This window comes from Anomaloglossus baeobatrachus, chromosome 9, assembly GCF_048569485.1.
Source record: "Anomaloglossus baeobatrachus isolate aAnoBae1 chromosome 9, aAnoBae1.hap1, whole genome shotgun sequence".
In the NCBI taxonomy this organism is placed as follows: Eukaryota; Metazoa; Chordata; class Amphibia; order Anura; family Aromobatidae; genus Anomaloglossus; species Anomaloglossus baeobatrachus.
In genome coordinates this window covers 41,300,580-41,313,085 of record NC_134361.1, presented here as the reverse complement: position 1 = coordinate 41,313,085, position 12,506 = coordinate 41,300,580, and the positions used below count along the sequence as shown (strand labels likewise).

Sequence of the window (12,506 nt, the reverse complement as noted above, 5' to 3'; positions counted from 1 at the left end):
TGCATAAATTGTAGAAAATAAAAAGTCCTATCTGGGATTAACAGACCCCACCCCACGACCACAAAATATGTATGCTATGAAGGGGTTAATAATGCAGCAGCAATAACAAAATAACAGTAATGACACAAGAAAAGTTACACTGTGCACTACTGCCTTCTCCCTCTTGTGGCCACTATTGGGCATTGCAGCTGAGCCCCCTGTCACATGATCATGGTGCACGTGTATATGACACAAAGCCTTATGGAGGGGGAGACTTGGTCCAGAAGGAGGGGGCAGCTCAGTACTGTTAGACGAGCAGCAGCTACCTGTCTGCCTGTCTGCTCCAGCAGGAGATGTCTGCTCCTCTGACTATCCTCAGGAGAAGAGCCAGGGATTTTCCTTAAACCTTGCAGCATTGCACAGCCCTCCATTTGGGGGGAGTCTATTGATATTGCAGCCTGGGGGGGACAGACCTCCTATATTTTGGCATCATTGCACTGTCTTGCCTTGGTGGGTGTCTCAGACAGGCACAGAGCCTCCAAGACATGCCTACTTGAGAACCTTCTCCCCTGTCTGGTGGTCTCCTCCAGCTCAGACACAAGCCTTCGAGACTGCACTGCAGGGTCTGGGCTGGTGGGCTGGTTGCATTGAGGTGGTGTCGGGGATCTACTTTGGGTAAGTGATTCTTTTTTTTGGGTGGTGAAGTATTCTAGACAAGGTGTAGGTTGGAGCTGTTTTCGGTCTGCTTGGGGATGATGCTGCATTTATGGGTGGGGAGTCAATGCTTACTCATAACTCTTCTCTCTTCTTCAGGACAAAGTTGTGTGTTTCTTGCACCCAGCCTGCGCTGTCACTGCTGTCAGAAGAGTGCGAAGAGGAGAGTCAGCGGGTGCAGCTCTCCACTGTAGAATGAGTGCCCTACCTCTGCTGACTGGCGCTGTGACCTACAGTACGAGCTGAATGATGATGGAGCTAGGACGTGTGCTACGTGCAAGGGACATGCTGACACTGACATGGATAGAGTGCATCAGCTGGGGAAGTCCATAACGAGTGAAGCGCATCCATCTAGCCAGGAACAGGGTCAGTCGAGAATCGTATCTGCCTTGCAGGGTGTCAGGATGGGGGTACAAGGATTTCCGCAACTCCCAGTGACTGCTTCCCACCCTCTGCCAGATGTCCACTCAGCTGTCAACTCGTTAAACACAGGTAATAGGTGCCATTATCGGCCGCAGCAGGATAGTTCCAATGGAGAGGATTTGACGTCTGAAGCAGAACCAGATCCCCTGTTGACCCACTCTGTCGTGCCCGTTAGACCATGTGTTTTAACGAATGGTGAGATGCCAATGGTTATGACTGGGGAAATTGGTTCCTTTTCCCGGGAAGTTGAAGGTGGCAGCTCTTGCCAAGATGGGTTAGTGACCATTAATGGTCGAAGAGATGGCCTATCTATTAAAAGGAAATGGACTCCAAATGGGATGGTTGAAAATGGAGTTATGGTGGCAGAGAGTGGACCTTCTGTATTCCCTCCTATGGAGGGCAAGAGATGGAAATCTGAGGTACATCCAGATACCTCAGCTCAACAAGATCATAACTGCAGAAGAGAGGCCCACCATAGTACAAAACCTCCATGGAACAACAATATGGTGGTATCTGCCCAAAAAATGGCCTTAGACTACATTGTCCCTTGTATGATGTACTATGGTATTTGTGTCAAGGACCACTTTTTAGGAGAATCTTTAGGTTCCCGTGTCCTGGATGAGGTGGAATTATTGAACCGGAGTGGAAAGTTTAGAGATGGACAACTTGTTAGCCAGAGAACCATACCCTCCAAAAATATTCGGGGAGATCAGATTGCCTGGGTTGAAGGAAAAGAGCCCGGCTGTGAGAACATAGGGACCCTCATGTCCAGGATAGACGAGGTCATCATGCACTGCAGCGGGAAACTCGGCAGCTATATCATCAATGGCAGAACGAAGGTGAGTGAGACCTTAATGTATCTCCAATATGCAGAATACCGGGTCTACCAAATTTTATTTTTTAATATTTTATCTTTCTGTTATGTTGGTTTCTGAAGAGCTTGCAGCCTTCGAGGAGAGGGATGGGCCTCATAGTTGTCTGCTGTGTCACGCAGGGTAGGGATGAACTGACTGCTCGTAGAAGTTGTTTGTTCATCTTTGGTCAGTGCAATGCCCACTAGGGCACAGGGTCATTTGATCAGTGTCATAAAGTAGAGCAAAGCTTACAGGCTGAAGGGTCACGTATGGGAGTTGACGTTTGTCAGGAGAAAGAGGACCTCCTTTTTAGCAGTCTCCTTTGTGTCTCAAAAAAACTCCACTTCAAGTAGAATAGTTGTCTGGTCATTTTGTTTGCTATATATAACAATATAGTGGTTATTCCCTCATCCAACCCTCCTTTATGCCACGGCAGAGACGGGCTGAGAGCCCCTGCCAAATATTCTGTCCCAACAGCGAGCGAACAGTTACTTCTGAAGGTGATGTTTGTACAAGGCTTTCCTCGAAGATCCCTGCCTTCTGCCAACGTGTAATTTGGCATAAAGTATTCATGTATTTCCGAATTATAAAATCCTTGAAGTGTAAAATTGTGATAATCCTTCACTAGAGAGACCAGTTCTGCTCACTGAACATTAGAAGAACTAGACGTCCCACCTTGCCCTGGTCACTGATGGTCTTCGGTCCACCTCCAGCTGATCTCCGCTAAGAAGCATAAGTTTGATGCAGATTTAGGACTCATTCAGATACTTGGTTGGAATGGAAACATTGACCAAATGCTGTTTTTGTAATTTTTTTTTTTTTTTTTGGAATTGGCTCTTAACCTTAGGGGTATAAACATTCAAAAGGACACGTACTTTTTCTAATCTTGTGGAACTGGATTTTCAGGATCCTTTAGTATCTACAATGACCCCCGCCACCCCCTCCAGACTGAGTCCCTGTATAATGTAGTGATCTTCAAGGAACAGACTATGTATCCGAAAAAGACCCTCACAAATGGTGAGAAGGAACCCTCAGCTAGTGGGGGTCAACGCGACATAAAACAACTGTTGCTTTGACCCCCCCCCACTAGCTGAGGGTTCCTTCTCACTATTTGTGAGGGTCTTTTTTGAGATTTACCACAGGGATTTTTTTATTTCAGGTACAGACTATCTTTAGAAATTCACAATGGTGGCCCAATGAAAGTGAAGGACATTGGGGTTGTTTGTGGAAATTCTTGCGTTGCATCTTCTTATGCTTCAATGTTTTTGGCTTGGAATGGACAATATACTGTTTTAGTGTTTAAGCTTTTCCAAGAGTCTTTGTGTTTCGTCTGAAAGGGGGTTATTTTGGTAGCAAATCATGTGGCATAAAACCTGGCTGGAACAAAGTGTCAGGAATTCCAGGAAGGAGAGGAGTTCTGCCACTTTGGTTCCTGTCCGTCCTGCTTCACTGAGCTCACGTGGGATGACTTGGCATGGCGCTTTTTAGTCCTTCTGCCTCTTCTTCACGTAACTGCAAAATTGAACCATCAACAATGAGAATCCTTAGACAACCTCTTTGACGTAATCTTTTTCTTCTTAACCTTCTATGTCCACGTGACTTTGTAGAGACCTAAATGATGAGGGTATGTTCCGTGTTTTGGAAGTGGGAGCATTCCCCCCCCCTCGTCCAACAGTGTGTAGGTGAAATCTGGTGTCCTCATCTGGTTTCTGGTACTGTAAATATACTGTCCGTTTTTCTTGGAACAGACAGACTTTAAGATATGAACTCAAATTTACATGTCCACGGTAAAGACGTTTCATGGACCGGTTGTGGGTCAACAGGCCCAAAATCGATGGCCTCCTATGTTCGTCTTGATTCTAGCCTAAGTTGGAGCTAATGGTTGTCATCCAAAAACTAAAACTTTTTTTTTCCCTCTTAAAGGGAATTTTTACAAGAGCGTGGTGTGTTCCTATTTAGCGTTCATTTGTGTGTGCTGCAGTCAATCGTTGGCCTCCTGTGGTCAGATGACACAGTGACGCCAATGATCTTGTGAAGCATATTATTGCTAAGAGTGGTGACACTGGACTGGCTGCAAATAGATTCTGTAGATAACGCTGGTTTTGCACCTCCAAGTTCCATGTTCCCGTACCAGCTGGCGTAGAAATCGCAGTCCATACATGAACCATGTAACTTGGACGTTTGAAGCCAGTGGTGGCTCATTTCTATCATTGGCTGTAAACTAAAGCATCCAAGACTTTAGGTAGCGTAACTAAAGTAGATGTCTGGGAATAAAGGCCTCAAGACAGAAGATCAGCCGACAGTCTAATGTGTATGGTGCCTCACGACTGTCGGGAGAGAAGGATCTGGGCTATGGCCTTTCCAGCGGCCTATCCTTTTGTTCTCAGAGCACTGGGGCGCTCATGTATGGAGACGTTGGGAGAGATGGCTGTTGGCCAATATTTCTAACATGTATAGCGGCCCAAAGATTATAAAGTAATATCTGCTCTTCAGTGGAAATCTGTTGCTATATCGGACGTGCTTCTTGTGAAAAACATATTGTTCAGTCAGCCTGTATTCGTTGACCTGCGGCCTGAGATAAGCTTTGGGCTGGTTAATGATTACTAGTCAGCACCAGATACTGAGTCACCATGACACTCCAGAGTACAGCATTAACCCGTAATGATGTTCTGCCTGGGCTATGGCCTGCACAATCCTCACTCTTGAAAGGCTGTCCATGATATTCTTCTTATTTGCCCCTTCGCTGGCACTCTGGTGACTACCTGCATACGATCCACATGGGTTTTCATCTCCCAACTATACTACCCAGTATACGTAACGTCCCTGCTGGAACTAAGATTGTGTGCCCCCCCCCAAGTACGGGATAATGACTCTTACACTCTGGGTACAGGATAGTGTCACCGACATCTTGCTCCTTCCCTCAGCATTCATGTTTCCCATGATCTAAAATTCCTTTTTCTATATGCACCCAGCTTTCCTATGTTCTGATATCCATCTTGTCTTCAGCATGCATCTCTCCCATGCTCTGCTATAGATCTTTCCCTCAGCACCAAGCTTTCCCATGACATCAGAGCATGGGAAAAGTTGGGTGCAGAGGGAAAGAGCCTCTACTTTCTGCGATGTCGGGGGGGGGGGGGGGGGGGAGCTGGGACCGCTGCTGGCACCGGGTCTCTCTGACTCGCAGGTCCCATAGCGGCTGCATGGTCTGCCACTGAACAGTGCGCAGCTCCTCACAGAGGAGCCGACTGATTCTCTGCAGGGTGGGCGCCGGGCTCTTAACCCTGCTGGGCCCGGTTGCAGATGTGATCTCTGCGACCACTATTGTTATGCCCCCGTGAGTATAGAGTGCCAGCCCCCACAACCTACGCTAATGTACATGTGACTCCTAACTATCTCTGCCTAAATGGCATCCTGTGCAGAGCACGAGAGTGGGGTATCTTGTTGCACACTTAATTGTGGGGGAGCGATATAATGCAGGAGGGGATTGATGGGCGTAATGTACTGCAGGTTGGTGGGGCTGTGAGGAGTTATGTACTGTGCAATAAGGTAGTTTCGACATTGACCACGTCCCAGATGGGCCATCGGACCAAACTACAGTCCTGACATGGATGCTGGGTGGGCTGGAGCCAGGCTGTTATGTTCACATAAAGGTCAAGTAAGAACTTGGAGGGGGGAAGGCTATAAAACACATTATCTACAAGTTGGTTGAACAATCGCTCGTCTGCCAGATATCTACACCGGAACATTCCGTTTTGCCAGTGTTCCCTAAGAGTTGCTGCCAAACTCCTGTGTCCTTCTCCAGACTCTGCTGGCAGTGGCTCATTTTAGTGCCCAGCAATAAGATTTACTGTTGGGAATCCAACAAGCTGCATTCCCCCCCTCACTTTTTTCAAACGATGTATATATTGGGTGAGAGCCGGAAGGGCCCCATACACATTGGACTCTCTGCAGGTTCTGTCGCCCTCAGTCTAATATTTATTGCGGTTTTTAGAATAACATTAGGGGTAGTATAGTGCCCTCCCTTATTATATAAAATATATACGTGTGTGTATATATAATATATATATTAATCACGGTATGTGTGTGGGTATATGAAAATATATCTCTCACAATCCATTATTACATAGCTTGATTCCTTATGGCATAAAGAGGGATGACCTTATATATTGAGCAAAAAAGTCCAGTCTGGTCCTCTGTGGCATCTGGACCAGGGCAGTCTTCACTTTTGCCTCCGGCTACTTGACCCACGCGACGTACTGGAGGTGGCCAGGATGTTGGCTACAGAAGATTACTCTAGGCAGTTGAGGTCATATTGCTCATCTCTATTACGCATCTGTATATCTGATATCACTTATTTTATACAATACAGTATATGGAGCTGCAGGTTGGTGCAGAGAAGGAAACTGCTGGACAAAATGTGATTGTCAAGAAAAAAGGTGCATAGTGGTTCCAACTTTTTTAAAAAAAAAAAATGCTAATCGACGTTCTTCATCGGCTCAGATGAACGCTGTTGAGTTTTAAACGCGTTGCCTTCATGACCTATGGAATCAAAGAATCTGGAACCATTCTTCACTTTTTTTCTTGGATATCTTGCATCTGATCAGAATGGAGGGTTCGTGCTTCAATACACTCCGGGCCGCAACTGTGAGCTGTTTTTTCCCATCCATTTGCTTTGCCAAAATGTGGTGGTGCTGTGGCGCCCCTGACCTGGTCAGGCACCACTGAGTACTGCACCCAAGCTGGGACAGTACTTCCAGGTAATCCTAAAGGCTGAAATAGGGTGTGTACACACAGACACATAGCAACCAGGTCTCCAACACCTTAGGCTAAGTTCACACTTCCGTTGTTTTGTATCAGTCACATGCGTCGCTTGACGCATGTGACTGATGCGCTGTTCAACGCTGTACAACGGATGACAAAGAACAGAATTCTTTGTCGGATTCCGTTGTGTTCGGGGGGCGGAGTTCGGGGGGGGGGGAGCCGAGCGGGGCCGTGGCACTGAGGACGTCAGTGCTGCAGGGACTGCAGGACAGGTGTGTGTGTGTGTGTATACACATGCTGAATGCGGGAGGGGGCGGAGCCGAGCGGGGGGCGGGGCCAGGCGCTGAGGATGTCAGTGGAAGTGCTGCGGTCTGCATGGCTGGGGACAGGTGAGTGTGTGTATGTATGTGTGTGCACATGCGGAGTGCGGGAGCGGGCGGAGCCGAGCGGGGGGCGGGGCTAGACGAGGGTGTCAGTGGCAGTGCTTGTCTGCATGGCTGGGGACAGGTGTGTGTGTGTGTGTGTGTGTGTGTGTGTGTGTGTGTACATACATGTGCGGAGTGCGGGAGGGGGCGGGGCCGAGCGGGGAAGTGTCGGCCTCCCTGCACACGTAACCAGACTAAATATCGGGTAACAGCAAAGCACCCGATGTTTACCTTGGTTACCCGATATTTACCTTGGTTATGGGCCTACACCGCTTGGCGCTGGCTCCTTGCACCGTAACCAGGGTAAATATCGGGTAACCAACCAAAGCTGGTGACGTGTGCAGGGAGCCAGAGAGCATGCGCAGCGAAATCCGACGGATCTCGCTGCTCAAAAAACGTTACATGCTGCGTTCCTCCCGCCCGGCGGTCAGTCGTTCCACGACTGATCAGTCGGGCGGAGGGTGCAACGCAGCATCATCAGTCACAATCCGCTGCTCATACAAGTCTATGGGAGCAGCGGAATCCGCTAAACGGATTCCGTTGTTTACAAGAGCAGCGGATTGTGACTGATACATTTTAGCGGAAATGTGAACTTAGCCTTAGAGGGGACCATTGGGCAGACCCAAGAGGGAGTTTTCCTCCACATCTCATCTAGGGGTGTAGGGGAGGAGCTGGAAGCTAGGTTGCAGTGGCTATCAGGAAAATTGGAAGAGAGCCAGTCTGGTAGCGGAGAGCCTCAGTTGCTAGCAGGCGCGCGGACACGCTAGTCAGACCTTGCACGTGTAGTAGCCGTTAGCGGGGGAGAACGGTTACCAGAAAGTCAGTCAAAGACTCTGAGGAAGTCAGCTGGTCGAGTACGGTGACTCCTGGTGACTAGGCATGCACGGGGAACAGGTCCCCAGAGTAGACGTCCATTTATTGATCTGCTAAGGCTGCTTTCACACCTCCAGTTTCTGAAATGCGGCACAATACGGCACTTTGCAGGAAAATCGCAACCGTTTTTTTTTTTTTTTTTTCTTTGCTGCCGGTTGCGTTTTTTCTGCATAGACTTTAATTTGTGCCGCATGGGCTCGCGTTCGGTCCGGTTTTTGCCGTATGCGGCAGATTTAGCCGATGCGGCGGCCGGATAGAACGTTGCCTGGCACGTTTTTTCGTGCGGCAAAAAAAACCGCACCGCGCCGCATTCGGACGATGCGGCGCATTTTTCAATGCATGCCTATGGCGGCCGGATGCGGCGCGATGCGGCAAAAAAACGCATCCGGCCGCCGCATGCGGTTTTTGCCACTGCGCATGCTCAGTAGCATGCCGCAAGTGGCAAAAACCGGACGGGCCGCATGGGAAAAACTTATGCAAAGGATGCGGTGTTTTCACCGCATCCGTTGCATAGCTTGCACAGCCGGATTGAGCCGCACTGCTCAAGCCGGATGTGTGAAAGCAGCCTAACCTGCTGGTGACTGGAACCACAAGTCCCTCACCAACCAACTAGAGTCCGAGTCTCGGGAGCAACGAGGGGGCACATAAGGAGGATCAAGCCTGGAGCCATCTACCTTGGTCCACGCTGCTGGCAAATGGGCAGAAAAGGCAGTAGCGACTTCCCTGGATGAATCCCACGGTACTTCAAGTCAGGGGTTATCCAAAACAAGAAGTGCTAGGAAGGCGAGTTAATGGTTACCCTTAGACCAGCCTGAAGGATACTTAGTTTCACCTGGTTAATCTCAGAATCGCCTGGGTTCCTCACAGAACATCTGAAAGTGGGTAAAGAACAATTGAAAGACATCTTGGACCGAGACTGAGTTATTATGGGACCTATTGTTCCACACACCCGAGCCCCTGGGGCCAGCCTCACTCACGGGAGGCCATACCACCCAACTGCAGACCCCATCAGCCCCAGATGCTCGTTAAACCTGCAGTGGCGGTCACCCATATTCCTGACCGCAAACCGTGAGTGGCGTCATGACTCCTACATGCACTAAACTGACATACCTGTCGCCAGAATTACCAAAGTGGAGACCCTGCGGCGTCCCTGAAGGTGGAGTGAAGTCCCTGGGGCGACCGCTGCGGGTGGGCGACACAGTGCCAAGTAAGACTGATGGGAAATGTAGCGCATGAACACTAAGGAACGCCCACTATGAGGATGTAATAATTTTTGACTATATATTTTTCAACACTGATATTAATATCACAAGCATTTTGGAGGTTTACATATTGACATGGATCTCAGAAATACACTTTAAGGTGCCATGGGTGCCCCCCACCTTGTATACAATTGTACAGTGCCAACCAGTAGACTATATGTAATGACTTTCGATATTCACATTTCACAACGAAGAACTGTTTTTGTTCTAGAAGTACGTGTATGTATCTTAGAGGGACAAATATATATTAGAATTCTCTGTAAGATATATTACACATCCTTTTTAATCTTAATTGTATGAGGTCATTAAGAATCCATGCAAGCTAATATAAAGTCGGTCAAACCAGCTGATATCGGCTCGCTTGGTGTTTATGGTGGCCCCATGACTCTTTCCCCTTCTCCACGAGACGCCAGAAGATAAAGGTTGCCCAGTTTGCATTTTAGCGCCCGACCCTCAAGATAAGCAGCCGTTGGCAGAAACTTTTTTTTTTTTTTTTTCTTCTCAAATCTACGCTTTGAAGATGATGAATTTTTGGCCAGTTTGAACTCTCATGAGCGTGAGTCTTTAGAGATGGCTGGATGAATGCTTGGCTGTCAGCTATTGTGTCTCTAGGACTTCTAGTATCTTAGGTTTTCTTTAGTAGTGACTGACAATCTACAGGCCCTCAATAGATTGTTGGTGGGACTGACCAGTTTATATTGGGATCTCCTTCTGCGCTACCAATAGATGTTAGGGGGAAGTGCGTGAAGAGAAGGCTTGAGCAAGTTGTACTCCTTATCTTCTCGTTCATGTCAAAGATAAGTCTCCCCAAGATGTGGCCTACTACCGTCTACTCCATAAACACATCTACATCAAATCTAACAGAGGTTGCATGTATATGGAGAGGTTGGGAAAGATGACGGCCAACTGGTGTCTCAGATGTTTGGGCAAGTTGAGCCATTCTTAAGGGGGCTTTACACGCAGCGATATTGCTAGAGAGCGTACCCGCCCCCGTCGTTTGTGCGTCACGGGCAAATCGCTGCCCGTGCCGCACAATATCGTTCGGAGCCGTCACACGGACTTACCTGCCTAGCGACATCGCTGTGGCTGGCAAACTGCCTCCTTTCTAAGGGGGCAGTTCGTGCGGCGTCACTAAGCGGCCGCCCAACAGAAGCGGATGGGGCGGAGATGAGCGGCTGTAACATCCCGCCCACCTCCTTCCTTCCTCATTGCCGGCGGCCGCAGGTAAGCTGTAGTTCGTTGTTCCCGAGGTGTCACACGTAGCGATATGTGCTGCCACGGGAACGACTAACAACCTGTGTCCTCAACAATCAACAATTTTTTTGAAAATGAACGACGTGTCAACGATGGACCATTTGGTGAGTATTTTCCATTGTTAATGGCCGCTCATTGGTGTCACACGCAACAACGTCGCTAACGATGCCGGATGTGCGTCACGGAATCCGTGACCCCAGCGATATATCGTTTAGATACGTCGTTGCGTGTAACGGGACCTTTAGATTTTGATTGCCACTCCAAAGTTTGTAGAATTGTGCAAGGCTTGCATGTATATCCTCTGATATCTGAGCTTATATAGTCCATTGTGAGAATCAGACTGTCATATGGGGAGGTGGGAACAAAGGGATGTGTGTGGGGGGGGGGCGGAGAGGAAAAAATAAACATGGTAAACGTGTTTGTAGTGTGGGTCCATTGAAAATTTTTAGAAGCTGAAGCCCACCAGTCCAATGTTTCTTCCGTGATGAGAGTGGTGGTGGTTGTGTTTTTTGGGGGGGGGGGCTTGGCGGGGAAAGAAATAGTCTATCTGCCACCTTTTAAACCTAAGATTATATGGCTACTGTTTTGCCAAAAACTACTTTGGCTTGTATTATTGTTATGTTGGACTAAAGTAGGCAGCAATTTTTTTATTTTTATTTATTTTTTATTTTCTGTGTCTCCTTGGACAAGTGAATAAATGTCCATTCGGTGTTTGGCCGGTCCTGCTTGTATCAGTGGGTTCAGTTGACTCAGATGTGGGGAGTATGGCCATGTGGTTAGACGTATTTCTCAAGCGTGTCATGGTGTAGTAATATCTAGATGGGACTTGACGCAACAACGTCTACTTTGCTATGTTCCTTTAGGCTTCTGTAAATCCTAGAAGCCATTGTCGCGGGCGGAGGAGGGGACGCCGCGCTCTCCCACTGCTCGGGTCCGGCTGCTGCTCGGTGGTGGCTCGAGCGGTGTGCCGGATCCCGGGGACTCGAGCTGCGCTCCTCGCCCGTGAGTGAAAGGGGGGTTGATTGAGGGTGGGGGTTTAGTTATTGTCCGTGATGCCACCCACGGTTGTGGTGATAGGGTTGACACCACCGCTGCTCTGTATGGGGATCCTGGGAGCGGTGACAGGGAGCAGCTGAGTTGTTAGTTCTCCCCTCCGTGGGTAGGGGTTGGTTGTCCCGGGGCCCGGTGATGGGGTAGGGATGGATGGTGGCAGGCAGGTTGCGGGGGCCTGGCGAGGTGCAGGGTCGCGGGGGCAGCGCTGTGCCTCACGGCACGGTGGTACTCACTCAGCCTGAGGCGATGACACAGTTTACGGTAAAACACATGGCTGGAAAGACTGTTCCCACGGACGGCTGCTGTTGCTTTTCCCCGGTAGTTAACGGTGACTGTCTCTTTCCCTACACCTAGTACTGCTGTTGGTTCCAATGGGTTCCCACCGGTAACCCGCTCCCCGGCTTGGATATGGGCCGGAGGAGCCCCTCTTTGCCCGCAGGCGCTGGCCCTGAGAAACTGATGCCTTGGCGGTGTCTCTCTCTCATGCGGTTGGACTGTTGCCTTCAATCGGGACTTAGTTGTTTGGAAACTCAGGAGGTCCCCTTCACTGACAGATTTGGCAAATTCACGGCGACTCCAAGCCTTGCCGGGGTCCGAAAGGCCCCTGCCAATGGTGCTGGCTTCTCCTTGTGTGCCGGGCCACCGCCCGTCCACGGTCCTCACGGCAACTCCGATAGGCCACTCCTGCAGACGGTCACCGCCGTCTGCTAACCTTGCTGTCTCTGTCCGGGGCACACACCCGGAGGCTGTCAGTCACTCCACTACCACTTTGCTCCTCACGCTTTCACTGTCCAAACTAATCTGCAGTCTGTTCCCGCCTCCAGGACTGTGAACTCCTCGGTGGGCGGGACCAACCGCCTGGCCCACCCCCTGGTGTGAACACCAGCCCCTGGAGGAAGGCAACAAGG

The 12,506-nt window shown here is 49.3% G+C and overlaps 1 protein-coding gene across 1 annotated transcript in view; it reads left to right on the top strand.

The window, feature by feature from the left end:
• Positions 1-249: 249 nt before the first annotated feature.
• EGLN2 (egl-9 family hypoxia inducible factor 2) overlaps positions 250-12,506 on the top strand; it is a 34,964-nt gene continuing 22,707 nt past the window's right edge. The window contains exons 1-2 of the mRNA XM_075322581.1: positions 250-654; positions 793-1,955. Of these exons, the coding sequence (XP_075178696.1) occupies positions 993-1,955 (963 nt within the window). The 5' untranslated portion in view covers positions 250-654; positions 793-992. The remainder of the gene's footprint in view (positions 655-792; positions 1,956-12,506) is intronic.